This window comes from Nannochloropsis gaditana (assembly GCF_000240725.1).
Source record: "Nannochloropsis gaditana CCMP526 unplaced genomic scaffold scaffold009, whole genome shotgun sequence".
Classification (NCBI taxonomy): domain Eukaryota; class Eustigmatophyceae; order Eustigmatales; family Monodopsidaceae; genus Microchloropsis; species Microchloropsis gaditana.
Window position 1 is genome coordinate 53,714 of NW_005803944.1, and position 27,064 is coordinate 80,777.

General features: G+C 51.9%; 3 protein-coding genes across 3 annotated transcripts; 1 reads left to right on the plus strand and 2 right to left on the minus strand.

The window, feature by feature from the left end:
- Positions 1-1,525: 1,525 nt before the first annotated feature.
- ALG2 (alpha-1,3/alpha-1,6-mannosyltransferase) lies at positions 1,526-2,825 on the plus strand (the record flags this gene model as incomplete). Its single annotated transcript, XM_005856299.1, has 1 exon — positions 1,526-2,825. A coding segment is annotated over exon 1 (1,087 nt), but the record flags the coding sequence as incomplete, so codon positions are not given.
- A 16,035-nt stretch (positions 2,826-18,860) lies between these two features.
- On the minus strand, positions 18,861-19,819 carry NGA_2073700 (fumarylacetoacetate hydrolase domain-containing protein 1). Its single transcript, XM_005856298.1, has one exon. The coding sequence runs from the start codon at positions 19,737-19,739 to the stop codon at positions 19,068-19,070; it is 672 nt and encodes a 223-aa protein (XP_005856360.1). The 5' UTR covers positions 19,740-19,819; the 3' UTR covers positions 18,861-19,067.
- A 4,868-nt stretch (positions 19,820-24,687) lies between these two features.
- On the minus strand, positions 24,688-24,961 carry NGA_2058200 (conserved protein with yshh some fused to polo; the record flags this gene model as incomplete). The annotated part of the gene is made up of 1 exon (XM_005856297.1): positions 24,688-24,961. A coding segment is annotated over one exon (274 nt), but the record flags the coding sequence as incomplete, so codon positions are not given.
- Positions 24,962-27,064: the final 2,103 nt, after the last annotated feature.

Consider the following 27,064-nt stretch of genomic DNA (forward strand, 5'->3'; position numbering starts at 1 on the left):
ATGATCCAGTAAAAGAAAACCAAAGATAATAGATTAATTTTGTCTTTATGTTCTTATCATCGAAAATTTGTCAAGGGATTGTCTACGATAGCGGGACCCTCCACAAAACTATTATGCACCACAAATCGTTGGAAATGGGAAAAAGAGCAGCAGAAATCATTCGGACCATTAAAACAAGCCTTGATGACACCAGAAGTATTAGCTTGTCCGGATATATCAAAAGGTTATACGCCATACACTGATTCAAGCGGTTTTGGAGTAGGCGCCATTTTAGAACAAACGGACGACGACGGAAACAGTCGAGTGTATGTTACGCATGCCGATCTCTCACTCGGGCTGTAAAGCAATACACTCCCACAAGCCATTGTCAATCGTATGGGCAGTGTAGAAGTTCTATCCATACATTTTCGGTCGACACGTAACAATTATAACGAACCATCCCGCAGTATAAATTTGACAAACAAGTGAAACCTGACTCGCTAAAAAAAATGATAGTGTAGTCGTACCACGACAAGTCGATGGCCGAGCTTTTAGTTTCTATAAAAACTAATAATCGGATCTCCCACAAGTATGTATGGTAGGGCATGTCAACAAAAACCAATCAATATTGCAACAATTGCATTACGGGCAATTCTCGGAAAAACCCCTCAAAGTGGGAAACGCTTTGAATTAGGTCAACAGCCTACAGTCTGGGCACCTTTCTAGCGAGTGTGGTGCGGCTAGTTGTCTATAGCTGCTTCGCAAAAGAGGATTTGACAGTTTTCCACTATTCACGGTCTCCCTCGCAAATTGGGTGGAAGAATTTCCGACAAAACAGCAAACAGCATCGGAGACAGCAAGAATTAAACTTAATAATATTATTTGAAGGCACGGTTGCCCACAAGAAGCATTATCAAACATTGGATCCCATTTCCGCAACGCATAACTTAATCAGCTAACTAGATTTATGGCAAAGAAAAAGATGGACCAGCCCGTGTCGACCGCAAGCAAATGGTCAAACGTATGGGCCAACCAGACTTTCCTAAACATGCTGTCTATTTTCGCTGATGAGCGAAAACAGAACTCGGATACATAAATACCATCTTTATAATTCGCATACAAAATAAGTGTTAATGCAATTACCAAATACTACACGATCGGGATCCTACATTACCCATCGATATACTATTCGACATCCGCAACTTTTATACACTAGCAGTCCGCATTAATTCTTTGGAGGCCACATCAGTAAATCTTAGTGATCGAAACATCTTGAAAGACGTCGTGGCGGCGTTTCGTCATCAAGAAATTAGAAATTAAGTCATATTAAACTAAGAAGGCGAAGGTTGTACAGGTATGCAGGTGATGAGGATAAACCGCAACGCCAGGTTTCCAACGCAAAGAAAATAAAACACACACATAAATCAACTCAACTCAATGAAAATCATTTACGCCTGGAGATGCAAAGACGTAGTGCTCATAAGTCAGGCCCTGAAGATCCCCTTCCCAAACACTTGTTTTGGCGAGATCGGAGCTCGCTAGAAAGGAGCGAGGCAGTGCTCGACTTTTTCGTGCAGAGGAACGGGCCTTGTTCAAGCGCTATGGAGGGCATCGTTAACCGACACATTTAAGCCTTGTCCTTCCTACTATGCATAACTCTGGTAGCGCTCCAATCAAGTTTCAATCGCTTCTAAGCCCTCCCCATACACCTTGTAGGGCCGCTCGCTCAAAAAGTGCAGCGACTGTCGAGCATTGATATATGGCCAAACTTTCATGCGCTCCTTCAGATGCACCATCCGCCGATCCACCTTCTGAAACGCTCCATGTGACTTTCCTCCACCTGGATCTGGGAATTGGGGGGGCGGAGCAGCTTATTGTGAATGCTGCCGTGGCCTTGCAGCAACTGGAGCATCACGTCACGATATGGACCACCCACCATGACGCCTCCCATTGCTTTGGTGAGACCCGGGGCGCCGGGTCATTGGCTTCCCACATCCATGTTGCCGGTGATTGGCTTCCTAGACATGTACTTGGTCGCTTTACGGCCATGTGCGCGGTGATCCGTATGCTCTATTTGGCATTGGTAGTTTGGATATCGACGTTGAGCTTGAGGAAATCAAGCTGCCGACATTCAGAGCGCAAGAAGGGACAAATTGATCGTCGCGTTGATGTTGTAATATGTGACGGCGTTTCGGCCATGGTCCCTTTACTGCGTTACGTTTGTGGCTTCCCAGTGTTGTTCTACTGCCATTTTCCAGATAAACTTTTGTGCACTAACAGGGCCTCGGTTTGGAAGCGATTCTACCGCGCCCCGTTGGATTGGCTGGAGGAAAAAACAACTGGTGCAGCAACCCTGATAGCTGTCAATAGTCTCTTCACTGCAAAGATCTTCGCGGAGACATTTCCTCGTCTCCTTTCTCGGCACCCTGCTCCTGCTGTCATACACCCAGCCATTAATTTAGGAAGATTTGTGCCACCTAAAGCGGGAGCGTCCGCGTTCCCCACACATGACGCTACTCAGGAAGAGACAAAAGGAGCGGTCCGGAAAGAGGATGCGCTTCGTCCTTTCGTCTCCCTCAATCGTTTCGAGCGCAAGAAGAACATCGGCCTTGCCCTAGAGGCTTTGGCCTTGCTGCGAACCCGCCTCGAGACCGATTGGGCCGACGGACACGTGAACGGCTCAAGCTCCCTTCGACTCGTCATTGCCGGAGGCTACGACGAGGCGGTGCGGGAGAACAGGGAGTACATGGACGACCTCCAAGCGCGCGCCTCTGCGTTAGGGGTGGCAGAGAGCATTTCATTTCAGCCCTCGATTTCAGATTCCGAGCGGGCCGCGTTGTTACAAGATGCCCTGGCTGTGTTGTACACTCCAGACCGGGAGCATTTTGGCATCGTGCCATTGGAAGCCATGTACGCGGGCAGCCCGGTGGTAGCGGTAGCTTCCGGAGGGCCGTTGGAGACCGTGGTTGACGGGACCACGGGGTTTCTGTGCCAGGGCGACCCAGAGTGCTTTGCCAATGCCATGTATAGATTTGTGGTCGACCCGACATTGAAAGAAACGATGGGAGCAGCGGGCCATGTCCATGTCAAAGAGAAGTTCGGATTGGATATGTTCGCAAAGACGTTGGAAGGGGCAGTTCTGGACACGAGGAGGCAGGCACAAAGAGAGAGGGATGATGACCAGGGGGAAAGAAGGGAGATAATGATTTCAGTCACGGGAATAACGATCCTTCTGCTCGCATGTGGATTATATCACGTTTTCCATCTGTTATGACGATGGAAATAAGAGAAAGCGAATAAATACGCATATTTTAAAAACAAAATAGCGCTTACTTGCAGATTCAATAAAATACTTCGCTTTTTTCAACTTGTGTAAATACATCAGGTCCTTATGCGCGCCAAGCGACATAACGTGGTGTACAAATTTAAAGCTTGCGGCGAAAACTATTCCGCAGACGGCAAAAGGATCATGCATAAACGTAATCCAGCTTATGTTGCACGGAGGGACGGCAATGAACGACGGCAATCATTACGCCGTCCCCCGTTTTAATGCATGATGATCCTATGTCGGGCCCCGGGCATTGCCACTGGATTTATCGATTGCGCGACTGTCTTGGGACGTCGCATTTGAAATTTCATCGAGACAAGTATTCGTTCAAAGACGCGCGTGTGCCGAATGTGCTGTATTTCATTGCAGGGATGCAGTGAGACGGTAGTCGTGTGGGCCAGTCCAACCTACGATCGAATCGTTGGGCTGGGGTAGACAAAAGGAGACATTGTGCATCGACACTTGTTCCAATCTTTCCTGCCTTACCCACGCCAATTCGACAATATCTCGCATATGCATACAGGCACTCATGGCGTCGGCGCTTTTGGCCAAGAAAGCGCTGCGTCAAGCCCTGGCTGTGGGAGCACACAGCCAAGCAACAGTGGGGAGACGTTCAGGAGCAGTAATCAATAGTACTGGGAGCAGCCGACGCACACTCGCTTCGGTGAAGGATGTGACCGTCAATGTGACATTTATCAACCACGAGGTAGGGTGTATGTGTCGGGTGGCAGAGTTCTTTGCTTACACCAGGCCGAATGGAAATGGGGAGAGGACCCGCCCTTTTTTCTGATTGTTACCGTTGTCACGTAGGGCTTAAGGATAACGGTGCCGGGCCGAGTAGGCCAGAGCCTTCTGGATGTGGCGCAGATGCACGATATTGAGCTAGAGTCGGGATGTGGAGGCGGTGGGGCGGTACAGCAGAAGAAGCATTCTGAGCGGTGGACGGAGGATTTATTCGGGCGCGGTAAGTCCGAGAGTATTCTATATAGATGGACAGCTATACCCTACCTACAGATTTTCGGGGGGAACGTCGGAAGAAGGCTGTCCGTGGATTTTAGAGACACTCAAGAGGGCGAGCTTAAGCCCCCTCTCAGTGTTTGAGAGGGATCGCTGCGGCTGATTTCCTCTTGCAACCACCTTTTCTTGTGACAGGCCCTTGCTGTCATTTTTGCCACGTAAAAATCCCTTCCCCTTGGATCAATACCATTCATGACAAGCAACCAGCAACCGAGAAGGAGCACGAATTGCTGGAAGAGCACTGGCAGGAGGAAGCCACAGACAACTCCCGGCTTGGCTGTCAAGTCATGCTGACGAAAAACCTCGACGGCATGCAGGTCTTCATCCCCGATGGACCGCCTGCGGACTGTCCGTAGAGAGATCATTACAATTTGAGAGCTGCCACAGGCGGGCTGCGGGAGAGGTGCTGCTCGCTCAAGGTCGGCAACAAACAGGTTGAAACCGGGATTTGATGCAAAGTAGGTTTCGCGATATCGTTGAAGCGATCATGATTATGAATGGTAATGCTGCCGACAAGATGGAGAGTCTGTGGGCCAGGCCATGAATAAAAAAGAAAAAGAAGTGCACATTTTTTGGCAGTGTCCGTCGAACATATCGTTAACCGAGGGACTGGGGCTGAAGGATTCAGACTGATGCCTTCCAAAGCCAACATGTCCACGAGACCCATTTTCGTTTCGCAACCACTCCCTTTTAACGTCCTGTGCCGCTCTGTATTGACGAATTAGCCGTCGCATGTCTTCTATGAATACGGTGTTTGGACTGGGTCGTGTCGGCTAGTTGGGGGGGGAGGAGGTTTCCCACATGCAGAACGGGCGGCAGCTATGGCCCGCCCGTCTTCCCCCTTTCCGCTCGTTACCTTTTTCGGTTTGTTGTCGTACATATCATTTGTTCGCGAACTAAGAACGCCTGATTGCCTCTCTCACACGTCATGGGCATGATTTGACTAGACATGCTTTTTGGAAACTGGAAGCCGAGAGGGATGTGGCAGGGTGTTTGTTCCCAGCCTCGCCCTTTGTTGCAACGCTTTGTCATCCATCGAACACATTTGATGATCGTGATCGTAGACTTTATGCTCGAAAATTCACACACAGACAAATATGTCGGTCGATAAGCGCTTCTCGGTCCAAGCCACGGCGCGTTTTAGCGTCCTCGAAGCTCCAGGAGGTAGGTACGCCCCACCTGCCTATGCGCCTGCCGTGGCACCTCGTTTTCCTTCATCCCTTTTCGCGCCGTGGACGCCCCGATGCCTTCAAATGCATGTTTGCATAGTGGGAGTAACATTCAGCGGTACAGTATTATAAATTTATGGAAGGACGGTACGACCCTCTCACGCCCTGTCTCCCCCTCACTACCTTTACTCCGCACCGCCCCAGGCACACAAAGGTCTTCTACCTCTTCATCTCAAGGAGCTCATAATAATACCAAATCCACGTCTTCAACGGTCTCCCATGGGCCGCTTTCTGCCGGAGGCACCATTACACGGGGAGCAAACGGTCTTATTGAAGGGAAGGAATACTTTGTCTCCCCGCTTTCCGCAGACGCCAAGTATGCCCTGGCCCGTAGTGTGGGAGAGGAGTGCATCCAAGAGCAGGAACTGCGGTTGCTCCTGGAGAAAAAACCTCATCCCATTGTATACGACGGATTTGAACCTTCGGGACGTATGCATATAGCTCAGGGGGTGATGCGTGCCATCAATGCCAACAAACTCACACAGTGTGGATGCGTCTTCAAATTCTGGGTGGCAGACTGGTTCGCGTTGTTGAACAACAAAATGGGTGGAGACTTGAAAAAAATTCAAACGGTTGGGAGGTACATGATTGAAATCTGGCGGGCGGTCGGAATGGACATGCAAAACGTGGAGTTTTTGTGGGCGTCGGAGGAGATCAATGCCCACTCGGACGAATACTGGTCTCGAGTCATGGATATTGCCCGCATCAACAACCTGGCCAGGATACAACGCTGCTGTACGATTATGGGGCGAAAAGATACGGAGGAGATGAGTGCCGCGCAAATCATGTACCCGTGTATGCAATGTGCCGACGTGTTCTTCCTTAAAGCGGACATTTGCCAACTAGGCCTGGATCAACGGAAAGTGAACATGCTGGCCCGCGAATACTGCGATAGCGTGAAAATCAAATTTAAGCCAGTCATTATCTCGCATCACATGCTCATGGGCTTGAAAGAAGGTCAAGAAAAGATGAGTAAGTCTGACCCAGACTCCGCCATTTTCATGGAGGATTCCGAAGCGGATTTGAAACGGAAAATCAAGAAAGCGTTCTGCCCTCCGGAAGTCATTGAAGGTAATCCAATTATTGATTACGTGAAGCATATTATCTTTGGATACTACGGTAAAATTGAGATCGAATTTCAAGGGAATGTGAGAAAAGAGTACGTGGATTACGAAGAGTTCGAGGCAGACTACAAGGGTGGGAAGATTCATCCGGGAGACTTAAAACCGGCCGTGACGATGGCACTGAATAGCATTTTGGAGCCAGTTCGAAAGCATTTTGAAAGCGATCCGGTAGCAAAGAAACTGTTGGATCAGGTAAAGAAATACAAGACGACCCGGTAGGCGAACGCAATAGTGAATGAGGAGGTTAAATGAATGGGATGAGAAGGGACATAAAAATAGACTATCAACCTTTTCAGAGCTAATGTATCCTTTTCAAACTGCATTAAGTATAAAGTAATGTTGAAAATGCGACACTGCAGCGATGGATGATTCCCATAGCACATGAGAACTTAGATTGCTTTTTGAAATGGCGGTTGCGAAGCCGTTGTCTCCTGTTTTAACGCTCAGCCGTTGAAGTCAACCGACTCCGTCTCGCAGCAAGAGAGTCGCTTTCGAGGTACCAGCCCGTGTCGCGACACCTATTCGCTTATGTGGATAAGATGGTCATTTTCTGAGCTTTACATTGAAAGTTCAGGTCAATGGTGAACCACGCATCGTCAAATTATTAAATATTGTTTCTTTTTTAAAAATGTCTTTTCCCTCCCCATGAATCGCGCAATAGCCATCAAAGTAAACATTCGCTCTTTTCGATCAACAGCAGGGGCCATGGAAATTGACTTCTTGACATTCTGCATCCTGTTTTTCCTGGCTTCCTTTCTCTTAGCCTTTGTGGAACTGGCCATAAAAAGTACTCCTATAAGCCAAGAAGATTACGAAAAAACGTATGGTATCCCTCCAGGTCTTGACGATCTCGATTATCAAGACGGAGGATGGCGTTACAAGTCAAGTGGACGACTCGCAACCAAAAGTGAGATAGAAAGAGCGGGGTTAGTGTGGCCAAAGACACAACCTGGGAGAAAAGGAAATACCTCGGGTAGCAGGACAAACAACGCGCCAGAGAAACAGACGAATGTTGCAGACCCGAGCACAAATGACAAAAAGATTGCGTGAAGGACATGAAACTGAAAGCAATAACGCCCAGGTCTCATGGAAAAGATGATAACAAAAGGACGTGCTACTATTTATGTCATGCAATTCTTCGCGAAGGTTATTTTTTCAGTCATTTCATCTTTATCTTGAAGCCTTTATCCGTTAGAACACGAACTCCAAACAGTACAGGATCGGGGTGAAAAAGGCTATATACTCTCACCTGTACCCCAAATGGAGAGAAGACAAATAAAAATCACGCCATAGAATATGCACGCTGTTTCCTCATAACCTGACGATGTACATGCCCCATTTCCCGCGCTTTCTCTCGTCACAGCGTTTCCCCTGACTCCTCTCCATCGCTTGTCGTCGAACCGCCTCCCTCCTCCTCCTCCTTTTGACCATCCCTTTTCCCCATCTCCCCCAATCTGGCTTTCAAATACTCCTCCACGCGTCTGACCATGTCCCAGAGGTCACTTATGCTGTGCCAGGCCATCAAATATCTCTGATCCATACGGCACTTACAGAGCAAAGGCACTTCCCTCAGACATACCACTTTAGATTCACTGCATTCGCATGCCACAGCCGACAGGAAGCACACATGCTTACAGCTTAAACAGACCCGCTTCTCGTCATAGTCGAGAGAGGCATCGTCCATTTCCTTCAAATTGTTGGGCAGCAGCTTGGATGGCGGGACGATGTCGACTCGCAACCCTTGCCGCGTCAATTGGCTCCTCCAAAACTCTTCCTCTTTGACAATCAGCGTCAGATCGTGCAGCAAGGCTTGGAGGGACGGAATCGACCACTCAGGGCACAAATTGTGCGCCAAGGTCAAGACCAGTCGGTCGTGGGAGACGACGGATTCGCGTGCAAACCGACGATATCGCTCCATCGCCTCCCGTCCCAAAGGCAACCAGAGAGGAGGAGAGAAATTCACAGCTTCCGCAACATTAAATCCGTAGTTGAATCCCGCGTGAAAGGACTTGGGAAAAGTGACGATGAATTCCCCTGGCTCTTGCCTTGCCTTGAATACGGGAACGCCCGCGCGGTGAAAGAGGACAGGATGGAACTGATTGGTCATGTGGTGCAAAAGGTCGGGGTTGTTGGCGAACACTTCCCGCAAGAAGCCCTTCATGACCTTCTCCATCACGTCGGCCTTGGAGCCTGGGATCGAATACCATTGCTTGGCAGCCCCTCGGTGGAGGTAGTTGATCGAAAACATAAAATTGTCCTCGTTGTGCCAGCAGAAGGTAGCAAATTGCATGCCCAAATAGAGCCAGGGCACGTTGACGCCTTTCAGGGGGGCTCGGATGTACCTCAAGACGGAGCCGGGCCAAAGAGGCAGATTGTTCATGTTCCATCCGCACCGCTCGTAGTACTCGGGGGTACCCAACAGTCGTCCCCTCCCTTCCCGATCCTTCCCGATCGTCTCAATTGCGAAGCGATCCTCTGTACTGCCCTCCGACCTCGGCATCATCAGATCCGTGGCCCGTGGGAACCCACTGCCGTAGGTGAGAGTGTCCAGGTCGTTTCCGTACTCCACATCCACAACCTCCTCGGCCGCCTCGATGATGCGCCAGTAATCCCTCTCGAGATCCTCGTGGGTGGGCGCATCTTTGCCCTGACCCTGGTACCTTTCTTTTTGCCATTTCTCACTGAATTGCACGGCCATGTTCTCGTACTCCGCAAAAGTGTAGTCCTTCCCATCCGCTACGCCGGTGCCCTCCTTGAAGTATTTGAGACTCTGCAGCCGGGTTTTGACGGGGGTCTTGCAGGAGCGATGCATCTCGTCTTGAGGTGGGGGTGACCATCCGGGCGGAGGAATGATCTTGACGATGCCGAAATGATCGCCCGCCTGCTTGACACTCTCAATGAACTGGATGGGGTCTGCAAATTCCGCGAGAGAAGGCCTGAGAGAAATGTAGTGTGAGATGTGCAGATTGTAAGATATACATGAGCATCACGGCAAAAACTATGCACCAAAGAGACAGAATCCATTCACCGAGAGAGGTATGTTGGGGGGGCCCGACAGGCCTATAGGATCTCACTCCCCTTGGACGATACACTGGTACCTCATATCGACCAGAAAGTGTCCACAGGTACCCTTTCTCCCCGTTTGGGGGAGGGGGGTTGATTCATGACAATGAGCCCTCCTCCCTTTGCATCAATTTTCCGCCTTCCAACCTACCGGAAGACCGGCACCTCCCCAATCTCGACAGTATCGCACAAATGCGTCTCTATTTTGGAGTTCTCAATGGCCTGTCGCAAAATGGACTCTTCCCGCCTATCCAATCCAGCGGTCTCCCCAAATCTTGGCGGCGGTCGTCGAGAACGCTTGCCTCCATTTTCTCTGGCAACCCCCCCGGCAGATGAGACAGAAGGCAGGTTGCGTTTGTTGTTTCCTCTGGCCTGTGCCGGCGTCGTTCCGGCCGGCTCCTGCTTCCTTCTGCTGACGATATTTGAGTCGGTACTGTTTGCACTTGTCGCATCCGAGAGCTGAGTTGCGGCAGTAGCGCTGGCACTAGGCACTGGGGTCGCTGAGGCTGCCGAGGTGGAGACCCCCCTGCTTCCCTCATCCTTCCCTTTCACTACTTGGATTCCGTATTCCATGACTTCTGATCCCAACCCATTGATACGCTTGGCACTGCTCTCCTTGTCGTCCATCTTGTCGAGGCTGGTGTTCTTGTGTCGGTGACAGTCGATATCTTGAGGAGGATGGTAACTCTCGCGGTACCCGTCATAGGAGGTCTCCGGGGCCTCCACTTTCACGCTCGACATCTCTGGTTTACGGCACTTGAACGACACCACAAACAAAAAATCCGTGAAGAAAAGGGAAGGAAACTCCTTCTTTCTGGTAATGAATTGTGCCTGCAGGGTCGTGTCAAGAGCCAGGAGGGAAAAACACGTCGCGTTGTTAGGAGTGAGAATGACTCTTCAGAGACATATGATACGAAGCCTGACCCCATTTGCCTTGTGATACGATACTTCACAATATGACAGTAATGAGCGTCAGCACTTAGTTCTTTAACGTGCGGCAATGCGCCGCATGAAAAATGTGCTGATCTATCAAAGCACGAAGTGAACGCATTTGGTCTTACTGATCGCCATGACCTGGTAAACTGCCAGCTTTCATCAACGACATAAAGCTCGATTTTCAAGTCAAGTGGCTTGATGTACGTCAAAGAGACAGAGGCGCAGTTTCACAACACAAAAGCAGAACTTTCTGTACCATAGTCTGCGGGCCTGCATGTACTTTCACGCTAGGGTAGGCAAAAAAAACAGAACCTCAGTGCGCAGGGATAGCTGTGAGAGCGAGACCCGCGGCTGCATGCCATCTGGATCTGACAAGCAGTATCCAAACGAGACAATTCCGAGAAGCAAGACCCGCTACATCAGGGTCCCGTAAACTCAGGAAAATGTGGGGTATAGTGCAGTGTCTTTCGAGCGGGTTCAACTTCATTGATGAACGTGAGTGAGTCTCCCTGGGGACCAATACTCCGCCGTGCCATAATGTTAAGAGAACACTGACTGCTTCGCAGAGCGGAAGCGATACAATACTTGAAAAAGGACAGCACGAAGGCAATGCATGACAAAGCGATTTTGTTCATGTCGCCACAAGAAATACACCACACGTGCTTCCACTCGTCCCCACGCCAGGTCATTGGATAGCATGTCTTATCGCGCCGTACGTGTTTTAAAGTAAGTGACCCATCACAGTGATTTATATGAAGCGTAATGTTGCGGAGCGTTTACAATGTAGTTCTGTGACCAGATGCTGTTGGCCTCCGCATGTGTGCGTTGCCCACCTAGATTATTACGGTACCTTGCTTCTTTATGTGTTTCAGCATGTCATGTCACATCGTTCACTTCTACACCGAGATGATGAATTGCAACCTTTGGATTATTTTCATGCAAGCAGCTTCTGAAGCTCCTGCGAAAAAGTAGTATCGGCGACCCATCCTTTTTTATAGGCTGCTAGTAACTACGTGGAAGGTAATGTAGTGGACGAAGATATTGTGGTGAGAGGATGATTGATTTTCCGTGAAGGCCCGCTGTGAGAGTCTACACTCTTCTCAAGAATCTCTGAAACCATTTCTACCTACCTGTGTAACGTCCTTTTTCCGGGGGTGGCTCCCGGTCGACGAAATCAATGTGGCAGATGCTACGGCGATGGCGTTCTTGCTGTCGCGGGTACTATTGTTGCTCTCATTGTTCACCATGGCTGTCCTGCCACTGTAAGTGGTCAGACCGTCTCTCTTTGCATGATTTATGGGGTGAAACTTCTTAACTTGCGTGTTGCTACTGTCGCTATTGTTGTCGAGCAGGAATTTCACACCTACTCGAGGCCCTGCCACTCCAATCGTTTTCCTCGCAGTCGCTCTATGTGGCGCTATGCTCATCCTTCCACCTGTGCTGCCCGTGGCTTCCAGCGTCTGTCCTGCTTCCTCTGACCTTTTCCCAAACGACTTTTTTCTCGTGATGGCCTGCGGCTTCACATACAATTGCACACCGCGTTTGCTGCCGTGCCCGTCTTTTATACCTTTCACCGAATTACCATAACGCACTTGGACGATTCGTCTCAAAGGTTGAGGTTTCGCCGTTGGTTGATTACTTTTTATGAAATAGGGATGAAATATTAGGGGTGGATCAGAGAGAAGCATTTTAACTATTGCTTCGTCCATGACGTGACGTTTGCCCTCCGCTCAACAATTGGGACATCTTCAGACGATCGACAGCGTCAAAATATGCACGAGGCTGGCACAGACAATCCGTTCATTTTCACTTACTTCACTGCCATCACGATACGTTGGGTTCCGCTGGGTGCTTTCATGAACTGCTTCCTCTTGGCATCCTTTGCAGCGCTGGCCTTCGGCGTGTTCATACTAACCTGGCCCGTTCGAGAGGAATGCAGCTGAGCTGGTGCGTTGGATAGGGCAACTCGAGCAAACAAGTGAAAGAAGAGTGATGGAAGCATCGATTCAAAGTTACCCACGATCGTCATGAAGAGGGCTGCTTAACACTTTATTCAGTGCGCGAAAGATGAAGCATTCAATCGACTGATTTTCTAAAAAAAGATCCATTATTGGACTCCATTACATGTGTTTATGCCGACCTTACGTGTCATGCCGGAGTTTTGAATTTATTTGCATCTTCTTGTCCCCGACTTTTGAACGAGGAGGTCGCCCAACGCTCGAACAAAGCACGCAGTTCTGCTCCCCTGTATCGCAACCGCTACACGAATCACCTACCAAGCGTGGCTTCAAACTTGCCAAGCGTAGTGGGCAAGGGGCAAGGCCTCTTTTCGTGTTCACACAAGAAAACGCAGGCCCTAAAGACATGGTCTCCCGCTAGTAACGGTTTTCCGAGTTTTCCTCACTTTCACGGCGCAATTACTAGGTGGATTAAAACATTAGCAGAACAAAGTTTCATTCCAACATTCATCCAAATAGGTACTTATTCAAGGATAAACACCAAAGGCCACAGTTTCATTATGGTAAGCCTTTTTCGTTTCATTTTCGAATATTACAAGCATAACTATGTAAAATTTCCATTCTGGAAGTCGCAGGTGGAGGACATCCTGGAGCGCATCAAGACGAAACCGAGTGTGGAAGGGTGAGTTTTGTATGTTTATCATATTTTAACAAGGTGGAATATCTTACAGAGCCCCGCACAATCTTGCCAGCTACCTAATTGCAAATCAAACAGGCCAAGTTCTTCGCCGCTCACCAAAAATGAATGAGGACGAAGCACATGGCATGGCGACCACTATGCGACCACTAGTCTTGAAAGCAGAAAATGTCGTGAGAGATCTAGATCCACAGGTAAGACTCCCTAACTCTTCACCAAAAAGGGGCCAGAGATTTCCCTCCTTTAAGATTTCTTCCGCCCTTCTCTTTCCTTTCTTCACAATCTACATCGCTAGAACGAGCTACAATTTCTGCGCATCAAAACGAAGAATCGAGAAATTATTTCTACCATTAGTACGTTGAAGACTGTCTTTTTCATCCTTGGACTTCGTTCATATTATGCACATACCAACCTTATATATTGCAGGCGACGACTTTCTGGTGACCGTCCTACAGCGGTGGAGCCCGTCTACCGCTTGACGGCTTAATTTCCAATTTTTCTAGAAAGCAAAAAGGCTTGCAACGGCACTATGTATGCAAAGTTTGGGCAATTTTCGTTACTTGTTACTGTTGTGTCTGAACGAACGTTACTTGTTACTGTTGTGTCTGAACGAACGTTACTTGTTACTGTTGCGTCGGAACGAAGCATCGGCATGCACTTTACTAACATTTTATTGCTTGTGACGGTCATGCACAAAAATAATGCGGGAAGTTAAAGTATGTCAAATAAAGAACTTTGGATAAAGCACTAAAAAAAACTAAAATACAATGGAACATCGCCAATATGACGCGAAAACCCTTCTATGCACCACCTCAAACACACACATACGCGCACGATTACATCAAGCGTGCATGAAGGGGCCGCACAAAGTACGCTTGGAGCTCCTCAAACATGCACAAACATACAATTTCACCGGCTGGTATCATCAGTTGAAAAGTTTTATGACCCCCCTCTAGGACATGTTCATTGCACGGGGAATACCCTCATGTTCATGGACTGTTTGATCCCCGCATCTGCCCAGAGCTCATAATTTGACACGACCACTTTATCCCCCGCTTTCACCCACCCAATTTCTTTTGCCGTACGAATTGCTTCGGGTATATCCTCAACTGTCGCACCCTGCAGGTTTGGAGGCAAGACAGGGAAGAGACCGCGGAAAAGCTGGAGCTGCCGCGCCACTTTCAACTCACTACAAAAAACCATCACCGGAATTTGTGGACGGTGCTTCGCCACCGCCCTCGCGAAGTTTCCGCGCGTGGTCAAGACAATTATCAGGTCGGCTTGCAGCTCGGAGGCGGCCACCACAGTGCACAAGGCCACCGTCTCCAGCTCTTCCGAAGTCAACCCGGGTCTCGTCGTCCGCACACGGGACGTGAACGTGCGCGCGCGTTGCAAGACTGAGAGCGGGTCCACGATGGTATCAGGGTGGTCGACAGTCGTATCGGCTCGAACCACGCAGTTTCTCATGGCCTGTACGGACTCCACCGGGTATTTTCCCGCGGCTGTTTCGCCGCTCAACATGACACAATCTGCGCCGTCCAAAACGGCATTGCCCACGTCAGAGACCTCCGCACGCGTAGGCCGGGGGTTCCGCATCATAGAATCGAGCATTTGTGTGGCGACAATGACTGGCTTGCCCGCGTCATTGCATTTCTTGACCATCTAAGGGTGCGTAGAAAAAAAATTTAAAATTTGTGAGTAATGACGGAGGAAGGAATAGACTCATCCGACTCAAACCACTCTACATGCCCTAAGAACGTCTAAAAGACAACAACAAAAAAGTTCTTTCAAGGCTCTGCAAGACGTATGGCACATCTCACCATTTTTTGAGCTGTAAACACATCCTGAAAAGGCACTTCCACCCCCAAGTCTCCGCGCGCCACCATGATGCCATCCGACTCCGCCAAAATCTCGTCGAAGTTCTTGATTGCCTCGGCGTTTTCTACCTTGCTGATTACCAAGGGCCGCAAAAGCCTCGGGTTTGCCTCGGTGGGTTTCCGTTTTGCCATGAGCCGCTCCAAGTGCACAACGACGCTTCGAACGTCCGCTGCTTTCCGAACAAAGGAGGCGGCCACGAAGTCCACGTCGTTGTCCACCCCCCATTCCAGATCCGCCTTGTCCCTCCCCGTCAAGGCGGGCAATTCAAGGATGGCCCCTGGAATGTTGGTCCCCTTTCGCGCCCCCAAACTGACCGGGTTCCGGTTCTTGACCACGCACAGCGTCTCTGTGACGGGTCTCTCCGGGTCCTCCGTGGTATAGCTCCGGTGCAACGGCTCGACCACCTCCAGCTTGATGATCCCGTCGTCCAAGAGGATATTCCCTCCCTTCACGCAGGTACGACCGAGCGCGCGGTAGTCCACGAAGATCTTCTCGGGAGTGCCCTTGTCCGCCCAGGCAGGGTCGGTGGTAAGGATGACTTGAGCGCCGGAAGGGATCTCCACGTGTTTCACGCCACCCACGAAAGAACCAGTCCGAATCTCGGGACCTTTCGTATCCAGCATGGCACCGCGCAAGTTGAAGTCGATGCCGACGCGACGGTGAGCGCCCTAGAAGAGGGTAGCATGGAGGGGAGACAAGACAGCCGAGGAAGAGGTGGGAGGATGTTTTTTCGCTTGTGGAATTGGGAGCGAGAAGCTTCTCGATCGTCCCGTTAAAAACTGTCACCGGAGATGATGCATTTTCTCTTCTATGCAGGCTCCAGACGGTTTCGAATGGGACAATCGGAACCTTACAACGCGCAACATCCACTTACCTTCAGTGACCTGAAAGTCCTGAGCTTTTCCGACATTTCATCATACTTCACGGCATGCGAGAAATTCAAGCGTCCAATTTTCATTCCCTCGTCGGCTAAACTTTGCATGGTCTCTAGGGACTCCGATGCGGGGCCAATCGTGCAGACAATTCTTGTCCTGGCGTCAGAGTGGCATGAAAGGGGAGGCGACGCCGAGAAAGTACGCAATTCTATCAATCAGTGCGGCCCATAACTTGGAGTTTAGGGCAGACAATCATAAGCCTCTGGTTATATCCTAAGCTTCTATGCTAGATCATCAAGTGATTGGACACTACAACGTAAGGACGGGAGACATCCTCTCGGAGAAAAAGCTTCGCTCGACAAGCAGTTTTCACTGTCTCTTTTGTCACTCCACAATTTATTATTCCAGCATTCATTTCCCTCCCTTCATTATTCTGCATACTTACATAACTAAGCCTTGCCGTTCGTATGTTTTCCCCATCGCGTCGGCATAGATGCCTCGGGTTTGTAGTCGATAAAGGAGGCGGTTACCTTTGAGCAGGAATGGAGTTAATGATGATGCTTTGGCAAAGGCTCCCATGCCAGCGCTACGCAACAACATGGACGCTGACGAGGCCATCTTCATAAATTATGCCCGCGGGACTGTTGAAAGTAAGTTTTGTGGCGCAAAAGAGTGGGTAAGTGTCAGAAATGGAATCGTGCGGTCTGGATCGCGAGCGGATTAAAGCGAGGCTTCCTGTTGGCGAGAGGGACTGGGGTGGGACTAAATAAGGTCGACGGAGGGAAAATGCGTCTCATCAACAGAAGTTTCACAGGTTGGCAAATGTTCGCTTGATTTTGTCGAGGAATCGATTGGAGGCGATAACCAGAAATTTGGTACAGATTTTGGCGTGATATACGGGGCCTAATCAACAGGAAGACGAATCCGTTTGTGGCACGTACAAATAAGCGACATCAAGAAAGCTCGTCCGACTGAAACCAAACCACATCCATCGGTCGCGGCCTCCATGAGTGAAAGTGGACACATTGATCCTGTGGTCTTGGCCATGGTCATGGCGATCGTGACACCCATCGTGATTATGTACATGCACCAGAAACGGGCACCATCACGAAGCCGGCAGACGGCAAGCGCTGGTCCGCTGCCACCGTCACATCGAGGGTTTTTGCCCTACGTAGGCGTTGCATTGACTTTTTTTAAGGACATCAATGCTTTCTTGGACAAAAAGCGCACAGAGCATCCCAACGACGGGCCTTTTCGATTTTTGGTGGCTGGGAAATGGTGGAGTGTGGTCTACGCCACCGAGGACATAAAATTAGTGCTAAATGGCAAGGAATCGGAGCTCTCCTTCTTGAAAGGTTTCGAAGAGCTGATGGAGGGATTGCTCCCTAAAGCTTTCACATTCGTTCCTCGCCATCACTTTTTCCTTCCTTTGTTTCGGGAAGGGAACATGGAATGGTTTTGCCGCCTCCTCGCCGCTGAAGTGGAAATTCAAGTGCCGTTGCTTTTCAGGTTACCTGCATATTCCCACGATACCTTGAAAAGGCCTGTACAGTCTCTCTCTACTCCAAGTACGCCTGAAAATGCCTCCTCAAACCTGATCGACCTCTTCGAGACATGCCGCCACGTCGTCATGCGCCTCAATCTTCGCGTCCTCTTGGGTCCTCGGGTTCTGCGAGACGGGCTGTGCGAGCAGTATTACGCGGCGTTTGACACCATTGACCCCGAGAAAGGTCTGGTGGATACAATGACAAGCCTGTTGCTCGGCCCCCAAAAAAAAGAGGAGGCCTGGGCGACCCTGCGAGAAATAACACGAGAGGTACTCGAGCACTATGAGGAGAAAGAGAGCGACGCGAGGGGCGGAGGATATACAAACGATGGAACAATGAAAGCTCAGGGAGCCCAAGAGCAACAGGAAGCGCCCGAATGTGTCTTAGATCTGCTTGTCCGGCAGTCGAATGTTCCGTTGGACGTGGAGGAAGTGGCAGGCGACGTATTCGCCTTCGTCCTGGCGGCTTTCACCAACACCTACGCCGTCTTGGCATGGTCGCTCTGGGAGCTGGCAGGGAATCCGGAGGTCCGCGAACGTTTCCTCGCGGAATGCGGTCGACTACAGCAACAAAAGGAACGAGAGCAGCGCGAGCATCATCCGCGGCCCCCACAAAGCAGGGGGCGAGAGGAATCCTACCCGGAGGAGAAGCTTTTGGAACGCAATGACGAGACAGTCACCTCTTTTCTGGCGGAAGTGGACGGCTGTAAGGTAGCCAGAGCCATCATCGAGGAGGTAATCCGCCTGCACACCCCTGGTCTATTTTTCCGAAAGGTGGTCGCTCCTTCCGGGATCCTCCTCTCAACCGGTCACCAGGTCCCTGTCGGCGACTTTCTTGCCTTCTCGGCGCGCTACATCCACACATCTCCTGCCCTGCATACAAACCCGGACCGTTTCGACATTGAGCGTCACTTGATGGAGCGGGAAAAGAAGCGCGCGGATCTTTCGGCGTTGCAATGGGGCGGGGGCCGGACACCCCTGCTTGGGGGCTCGGTTTGCAGTGATGGAGATGGTGATGATCATGCGAAGAGTATATCAGGGTGGCAATGTAAGAAGAGTGACGGAAATGATAGAGACGCACAGAGGACAGCTGGGCACCAGTGACAAGCCCGTGCGCCCCGTGTATGTGGCCCTAGAGCGGGCCGTGTGAAAGGAGTATGTATAGAGCGACAGACATCACAGAGCGTTACTAAGCGGTATTGAGCAGCGTGGGCATCCACCATAGGAACTCGCCAGCCACTCCCTCTTTTTCTTGCCCCTTCCCTCAGTTTCCACATGCCCACAAGCATCGACCCTGCGGCATGCCTATGGGTGCTACAGGTTTTCTTTGACTGGCACTTTATATGTCTTGAGTAATGTACCAAGTGTTCTATACAGGAGGCCCTCGGGCGGCCTCCATTCTCCCTCCGCAAGGGTTACCCCTCGCTCGCTCCTCCCCTAAGTATCTGCTTCGACATCAAACTTCATTTGCATCAATCCCTCGATCCCTGCTGTCACTGTATCCCCCACATTGATGGGTCCTACACCCTCCGGTGTTCCTGTCAGGATAACGTCCCCCGGTTCAAGCGTAAAGAGGTGAGAAATGTAGCTGACCAGAAACGCTGTCGGATGGATCATGTGCTTCGTGTTGGACCGCTGTCTTGGCTCCCCGTTCACTTTCAGCCATAGACCAACATTATCAGGGTCGGGAACGTCCGCTTTCGCGATCATGTTAGAAATGGGGCAAAAGGAATCTTGTCCTTTTGCGACAGTCCATGGCAAGCCTTGTTTTTTGGCCTCCTCTTGGACGTCACGCGCAGTCAAGTCAATGGCCAAAGCGTAGCCTCCCACAAACTGAAGAGCCATCTCGGGTGAAATTTTCCTTGCTATCTTGTCTATAACCACGGCCATCTCTACTTCATGATGGACGGTCCCGACCTTGGGATTGAGTCTGATAGGGCTGCCTTCGAAGACATAGCTTGTGGTTGGCTTTAGGAAAAGAACCGGGGCTTTGGGTGCTTGTCCACCCATTTCCTTGATGTGCATGGCATAGTTTTTCCCCACGCCAATTATCTTTTTCCCATGATTGATAAGGGACGCCCGAATCGCAGAGGTGGCTAGTGAGGCCATGGGACGGAACGTAAGGGTGTGGTAGCGTGCGTAGGTTCAAGTGTACTCCGTGTACTAATGGACTGGTCGCTGGATTCTGTGTGCATCCATGCAGGTGTGTGTGCATGAGCGTTGGTGTTTCCAGTTATATACATGTATTAGGGGACAGAAGGACCGTGAAATGAACGCCAAAAAGGTCATAAGGATTGAGGAGGGTTGTAGGAAGCAGGCGCTTCTTCCAGACCTGGGAATCGATTCATTGGAGACAAATGACCACAATTGACATACACATGCCTTCCAATACACACCCCTTTCAACACAGGATGTTGAAAGTTCTCAGGTTAACTCCTAAGAAGCGTAGGGATGAGGTCCACACGATGCCGTACACGCCGCTTTAGCTAAAACCACAGGACTCCGACCTCCCCACCTTGCGCATACATCCCCATGACTACACTCGCTCTGCATGCCCCGTGCACACCACGTGGCGCAAGGAAAGACACTCCGCATCGATCATGGCCACGCATTGCAACATGTATTCTTTTCTTCTCTCTTTCCGTCCTGCCGGCGCGGAATCAGGCATACAAATTTGCACTGCCACAGAGACAGTTACGACGGCCACTTCCCTTCGCAAGACAGTTTTCATCCTCGTCACTGAACGTCAAATCACGAGGCACCAGTGAAGAGGATGGCGATAATAGTAAAATCAAATCCAAGGCGGATCGTGGTGAAAATTCATCGTGGCAGTGGACTGCTTCTAAAAAACCTGCGACTTCACGTCCTCCCCACCATGGTGAAGATACCTTGAAATCTCGTTGGCATTTTTCTTCTAGGACTCGCTCAGGCAGTGCAGGACAACGGAGCCAAATGTTGTTATCTTGTGACCCCGGAGACCTGAATGCCATCCTTACGATTGTTGACGCACATGACAACACTTTAAATGCCGCAGACTGTGCGCTGGCCTGGAAGTGCCTGACCACCCGGGGGCCGCAGCCCTTCTCCTCGTCATTACGTGCCACAAATCTTCTTTCTTCCATGCATCTACTCTATTTATCTCAGGACAAGCGCTTCGAACGCTTAATCCGGCGCACACGGGATCTGATTCCTGACCTTGAGCCCAGGGAGTTGGCCGGAGTTCTTCGAACGCTGCCTCGGCTACTGCACATGCGGGGGGGAGGGGAAAGCGCAAAGAGCCCCGGTAACGAAGACTTTGCCGAGCGCAGCAAGACACATCAAGAAAGGGTCGCAAGGAGTCAGAGCCGGCAGCTAGAGAGGCAGGCATCGAAGAGGATGGAGGCGTTCGTGGGCTCTCTGTACCAAGTCCTGAGGTCACGCCTGACACGAAGTATGGGCCGATTGTCAGCCCAAGACCTTGCCCTCGCCGTGAATGCGCTGAGCAAGCTTCCCCATCCCCCAGCCTCTCTCTCCTCGAGGCATAGAGGTGGGCAACAAAGGAAGACCCAGGAGAAGGCGGGGTTGGAGACAGGTAGAGGGGAGGTCGGCCAGGGAGACTTTGAAGCGGCCTTGGTGGAGGCCGTCAGCAGTCGACTCGACGACTTCACCCCCCAGGGTCTCGCCCTTATCCTCACGGCCCTACCCAAACTTTCCTACGGCATCAGCAGCACTGAGCCGACGGGCGAGGGCCGGTCAGACCCAGGCTTCGGGCAGGGGCCGGAGGACAAGGCCTTCCTCGCCCGGTATCGCGACACCGTGGCTCGCAAGCTTGCCTCGGTGCCCTTCCTCCCTCAGGACCTCGCACTCCTGCTGAACGGCTTCACCAACCTGGGCTTCCACCCGGGGCCGGAGTTCCTCCACCAGGTCTCCCAGCGTGTCCAAGGTGTCTTGCCGGCGTGCAAGCCCCAGGACCTTGCCCTCATGTGGAACAGCTACGCGAGGCTTTCTTGGCGCCCCCCCGCGGCGCATATGAGCGGTATGAGAGAGAGAGCTCTGGCGACCATGCCCACGTACCGGCCGCAGGACTGGAGCAATACCCTACAGGCCATGGGAAAGATCCACTACTCGCCCGGCGACGCCTTTTTGGCGGAGGCGACCCGGAGGATGGAGGCGGCCCTTTCTCGGTTCAACCCGCACACCTTGGTCTGCACCGTGAACGCTTTTGCATTGCTGCAGTACCTGCCCCCCCTGCGGTTCAGGCTCCGGCTCCTATCGTGCGTCCAGGAGGCTGTTGGGGCTCTGAAGGTGGAGGAGCTGTGCATCTTGCTGCATTCCATAGGGCAGCTCCCAGCCTTGGCCATGGCGCAAGGCGGGTTGTCGGGAGCAGGGGAAAGAGGGGAGATGCGGAGCCAGTTCTCGCACGGAGAGAATCAGGACAGAAACCGTGAGGATATTTCGAGCAGTAGCAGACTCGATACATGCGCCGAGGGCGAGCGAGAACCCATCGTTCCAATCCTTGTCGAGGCACTTGGGGGCCGCCTCGGCCTCCTCCGACCCAACAATCTCTCCCTGCTCCTCCGAGCTTTGGCTCGCATCGACTTGTCCCCCTCAACAAATTTTCTTAGGGAAGTTGAGGAGTGTGTGGAGGCCTCTCTTACCTCCTTTAACGGGATGGAGGCAGCCTTGACCTTGCATGCCCTGGCACGGCTTTCCCCGAGTAAAGGGGGATCTGGCGATGACCCTGCCGAGGAGGAGGAGAGGGTAGGCCAGAGGTTGCAGCACGGGACTTGTTCCCCCGTCATTCGCGCGCTGTACGAGCAGGTCTTGTCCGACCGAGGCCACTTGGGCCCCCAGGAGGTCTGCCTCGTCTTGAACAGCATGGTGCGATTGGGCAGGCCCGGAGACGAGGTGGTCGATGGGCTGTGCGGACAGATGGAGTTGATTTTGTCCACGTCGGAGCAAGAGGGCGTCGTGGCAGCCAAGGCCAACGAGGGAAGCCAAAGCAGGAGCAGCAGCGGCGGCAGGCCAAGCCGTGGGCACGCTTTGTTTGCAGTGGAAGAAGACGGCGGGCGCGCGGAGGAGGAAGGCTCTGGCTCTCTTTCCTCCCAAGGGCTTGCCTTGCTGGTGGGTAGCTTTGGACATTTGGCCTACCTCCCGTCCCGCCGGCTGCAGGCACGTTTATTGCATGTGTTGGACTGCCGGCTTCTGGATGGGAGTTTCGCACCAAGGGATATCAGCATGAGTCTTCGAGGCTTAGCCAACATTCCCTCGTTCAGAACGGGAAGGAGGACGGGGGAGCTCGCCTTCGTGCCCACCATGACCCAGAAACTCGTGGAGGCGCTGGAAGGAGAAGGGACCTTCTCTCTGAATCTGGGTCCTCAAGACGTGGCCATGGTCGTGAATGCCTTCGCCCGGATGCAAATGCGGGCAGATGACCACCTGTTGGACAACTTGGCCGTGTCTCTCTTGGATCGCCTCCCGCAAAGCGAGGGACAGGCCTTGGCATCGGTAATCAATGCCTTCGCCCGCTTGAGGTACCATCCCGGACAAGGCTTCCTGGCCGCTTTTGAAGTTGAGGTGCGACGTCGCATAGCCACATTGGATCTGTCCAGCCTCTGTCTGATTTTGTGGTCCTTGGCGGTGATGGAGTCGAGTGCCTGTAGCAGCAGTAGTATGCCCATCCGAAACGGAGCCTCGGGAGCCCGGTGGGAGGAAACTGACGGCACATCGGCCTCAGCCTTGTCTCCCGCTCTGTTGGAAGATGCCATTGCCGTGCGCTTGCTACCAGAACTCAGAGCCCAACTCTCGCGTTTGGAGCTTGCCAGGTCCGCGGTCGGGAAACAGATTGACTCGAACGAGGAGATTGATGGAATCGACGCCGAGTCGCAGAGTAGTCATGTTCCAGGCCCCTCGTTGGCGCTGTCCGGCCCCACCTTGAGCCAAAGAAGTCGTCCGTCTCCTCCTGTTCCTCGTCTGTCCCCTGCCCTCCTGACACGGAGCCTCTGCCAAATCCTCCAGGTTTTGCTCTATACCTCCTCCTGCAGCTTTGCGCCGGCAGAACTTCGTGATATACCCGGTTCCAAAGCTTTGTACAGCCTGGTGATCAGGGCGTGGGGGCACGTGGCTCATTTGCGGGAGCCGCCGGTGCCGTCGGCTTTGCATCAACAAGTAATGGGGACTTTGACCCTGGCGGGCGTCTCGTACAGGGCGGAGGAAAAAGTGTGCGAAGGCACTTTCAGCCTGGACCTGGTCTTGTTTCCCAGGGGCAATTGCCGCAATTGCAGCAGCGATCGAAATAAAAGCGTCCTGGATGGTGAAGAGGCCTCTCACTCTAGCAGAGTCGCCCTGCCCGTGGTCGTCGAGGTGGACGGACCCTCTCACTACATGGTGAACATGCCCGATATGCTGACGGGGGACACGATGTTCAAGCGCCGCATGCTTTTGGGGCAGCGCAGCCTGAGAAAGGACGAGGGGGCGCATGCACCAAGTCAGCGATGGGCGGCTGTGCTCTCCTTGCTACTCTGGGAATGGGAGGAGGTGGGGCCGCGGTACCAGAACAAAATTGCCTTGTTGCGTCGAAAGCTGAAAGCCGAAGGACTACGGCTTGAGGACTACATAAGCTGACGGGGGAACCCGTGTGGTTTCAGGGGAAAAGATTTAGCGACGGAGATCCGTGGCGGGGATAAGGGAGAGTCCCAAAGAGTGGGTGCGAGCATGAAACGCCGATTGCGCGTAAGACGTGAGAAAATGGATAGCATTTATTTGTATCTTCTGAGATGAGAATTGTATTTCTAGAGAAGAATGGCACAACTTGTACAGAAAAATGACGTGAAAATAGCATTGAAGGAATTCCTGTAACCTGGTTCAGGTCCTCGAAGTGACGCCTTTACCGTGCAGCTACGGTACAAAAACTTTTATTTCATCAGTGTTGCAAACAATGATCCCAAACCGGCCTCTCGTAGCCGAAGTGCCAGTAGAGAGAGACCCCTCTCATCAAGCTCTTCGAACCCCCGATGTAACCGTCGCATATCATCCACACCCTGATCACCTGTACAAAGCTCCCGCTCTTCGCCACGGACGCGGATTTCTTTCCAGCGCAAACTCTGTAACAAGCGAACGTAGGCTTTTACCTGCTGCTCTTCTCCCTCCACCACCACTACTCCTGGCCATCCATACTTCGAGTACCCTCCTAAACTATGAGCCAGCGCCTCTCGAATGATAAATTCCCTCTTGTGCTTGTTGATGATGTGGTGAAAATAAATCAAGCATCGGCAAACAACGAGAAATTTTGCGACGCCGCCAACACATTGCGCAGATGCGGCTTTGTGTGTTTCCTGTCCAGCTTTCTCTAGCTCTTCCAGCCAGCTTTGCATCTCTTGTATTAGAGGCAACAGATGTTCCCCCCCGTCGTGCGATAAAGATACAGATGTAAATCGCTGCATAGCTTCATTTTTGGCCAGTGTGCTCAGGTTTCCTCCTTCCTTCCACCGGATGATTGGCAAGGAACCTCGAAGCTCCGGGTAGGAGGCTGGTAACGAGATGCCTAGACGGGGGCAGGTGCCCACAGTCAAAGCGAGACAGGGCAAGTCTCTGGAGGAAAGAAATTGGACAGACTTCTTTATATCCACAGATAAGGCTGATAGGACTGCGATACGGGAGGTTTCTTCGATACAAATGGCTGGAAATGAAGGAGGAAAAGAGGGGCTCGTGGGAGGGTAAATTAGTTCGAGTGCTTCCAGCTCATCTAGCTGCCGCTGCAAACACCCACGCAACAGCGCCGAATCAACACCGTCCTCACTCCCTTCTTTCTCTTCGGTAGCTTGCGGCATGCGTCCGTCTGTGCGTGGGAGTCGCTGCGCCGTGAGAAAATATACAAGCCATATGACCAACCTCCTCTCCTATCCGGCGACCACTCCTCGCTCTGTGCAGCGGCCCTAACAGTGTACTATTCAAGCATGTCCGGATTGATCTCTTGATGTACACACGGCGTACTGTGGCTTTTCAAGGTCATTGATACCTTCTTTCTACACGCACAGTTACAGACCAGACCTAATGGTAAACAAGACAAGCTAGCTTTTACTCCTTTTCCCCCGCGGCCACATCGCCCATATCGCTTTAGGCGGGCCCATTCAGCATCATGGGTTTTCCCTTTGGCCGCCCCGACACGTCCCTCCCTATGTTGAGCGCTTTAACCCTGCTCGGCATCATTCAATGCTTTGCGCTTGCTGTCTTCGTCTTTGGCTTTTTCCTCACGCGCCAAGAAGTGCCACATTACAGTCACTGTCACGACAGCTCTCTCTGGCCCGTGGCTTCTCCACTTCACCATTCCTCCCCTCCTTCACCCTCCAAGTCCCCTTGCTGGTCCTCCCCAATTCATCCTCTTTTCGACAGGGCTGTAATTGTGGTTATTGACGCCCTTCGCTTCGACTTCATCAATCCCTACGATGAGGAAGCCCTCGCCACCCGGATTCGACAAGAAGGGACACGGGACGCCAAATATCACTTGAACAAGATGCCCGTAGTTCGAGAGCTCATGGCGACAGATCCAACGCGAGCCTTACTCTATCGTTTCGAAGCCGATCCGCCTACCACTACCGTGCAAAGGTTGAAAGGATTGACGACGGGGGCCTTGCCAACTTTCTTGGATTTTCGACAAAATTTCCATTCGCCTGCCATTGCCGAAGACAATTTGGTCCATCAGCTAAAGCAGGCAGGAAAGCGCATCACATTCATGGGAGATGATACCTGGGAGCTTCTTTTCCCCGGGGCCTTCGACCGCTCCTTCCCGTATCCGTCCTTCAACACCCGGGATCTGGACACAGTGGACAACGGGGTACGTTCCTTCACGGATGTAGGGAAGGGGAAGAGTTAGCTAGCCGTGAAGAGCCGGACGAGGAGCGATTCTGTATTAGTTTGGAAAGGACGAAAGGCCCTCCGGGGTTTCTCTGGCAAGGGCTCCGACTGACTTGATGCATCCTCTATTGCCTGTTCCCTTCCCCACCATCAGGTTCTCGCCCACCTCCAGCCTGAGTTGCAACGGTCCTTCCGCCCCCCTTCCAACCAAACGGCGTCTGAAACAGCGCCAAATCTGGGAATGGCCGGCGGTGGGAAATCCCAGGAGGATCAGGAGCCATGGGACGTGCTGATCGCTCACTTTTTAGGGGCCGACCATGTGGGTCATACCCACGGTCCCTCCCACCCAGCCATGGCCAGCAAGCTCACACAGCTAGACCGGGCGCTCCGCGGCCTGGTCGAGACCCTGGAGGGGGAGAGGAGGGCGCGCGCGGGGCGGGGGGAGCAGGTGCTGGAGACTTTGATCGTGGTCATGGGCGACCATGGAATGACCGACGACGGTAACCATGGCGGGGCCAGCCAGGAAGAGACTGAGGCTGCGCTTTTCTTGTACAGTCCGGGGAAGGAGCTCGTGGCGGGGACAGAGGATGAAGGGAGGGAGG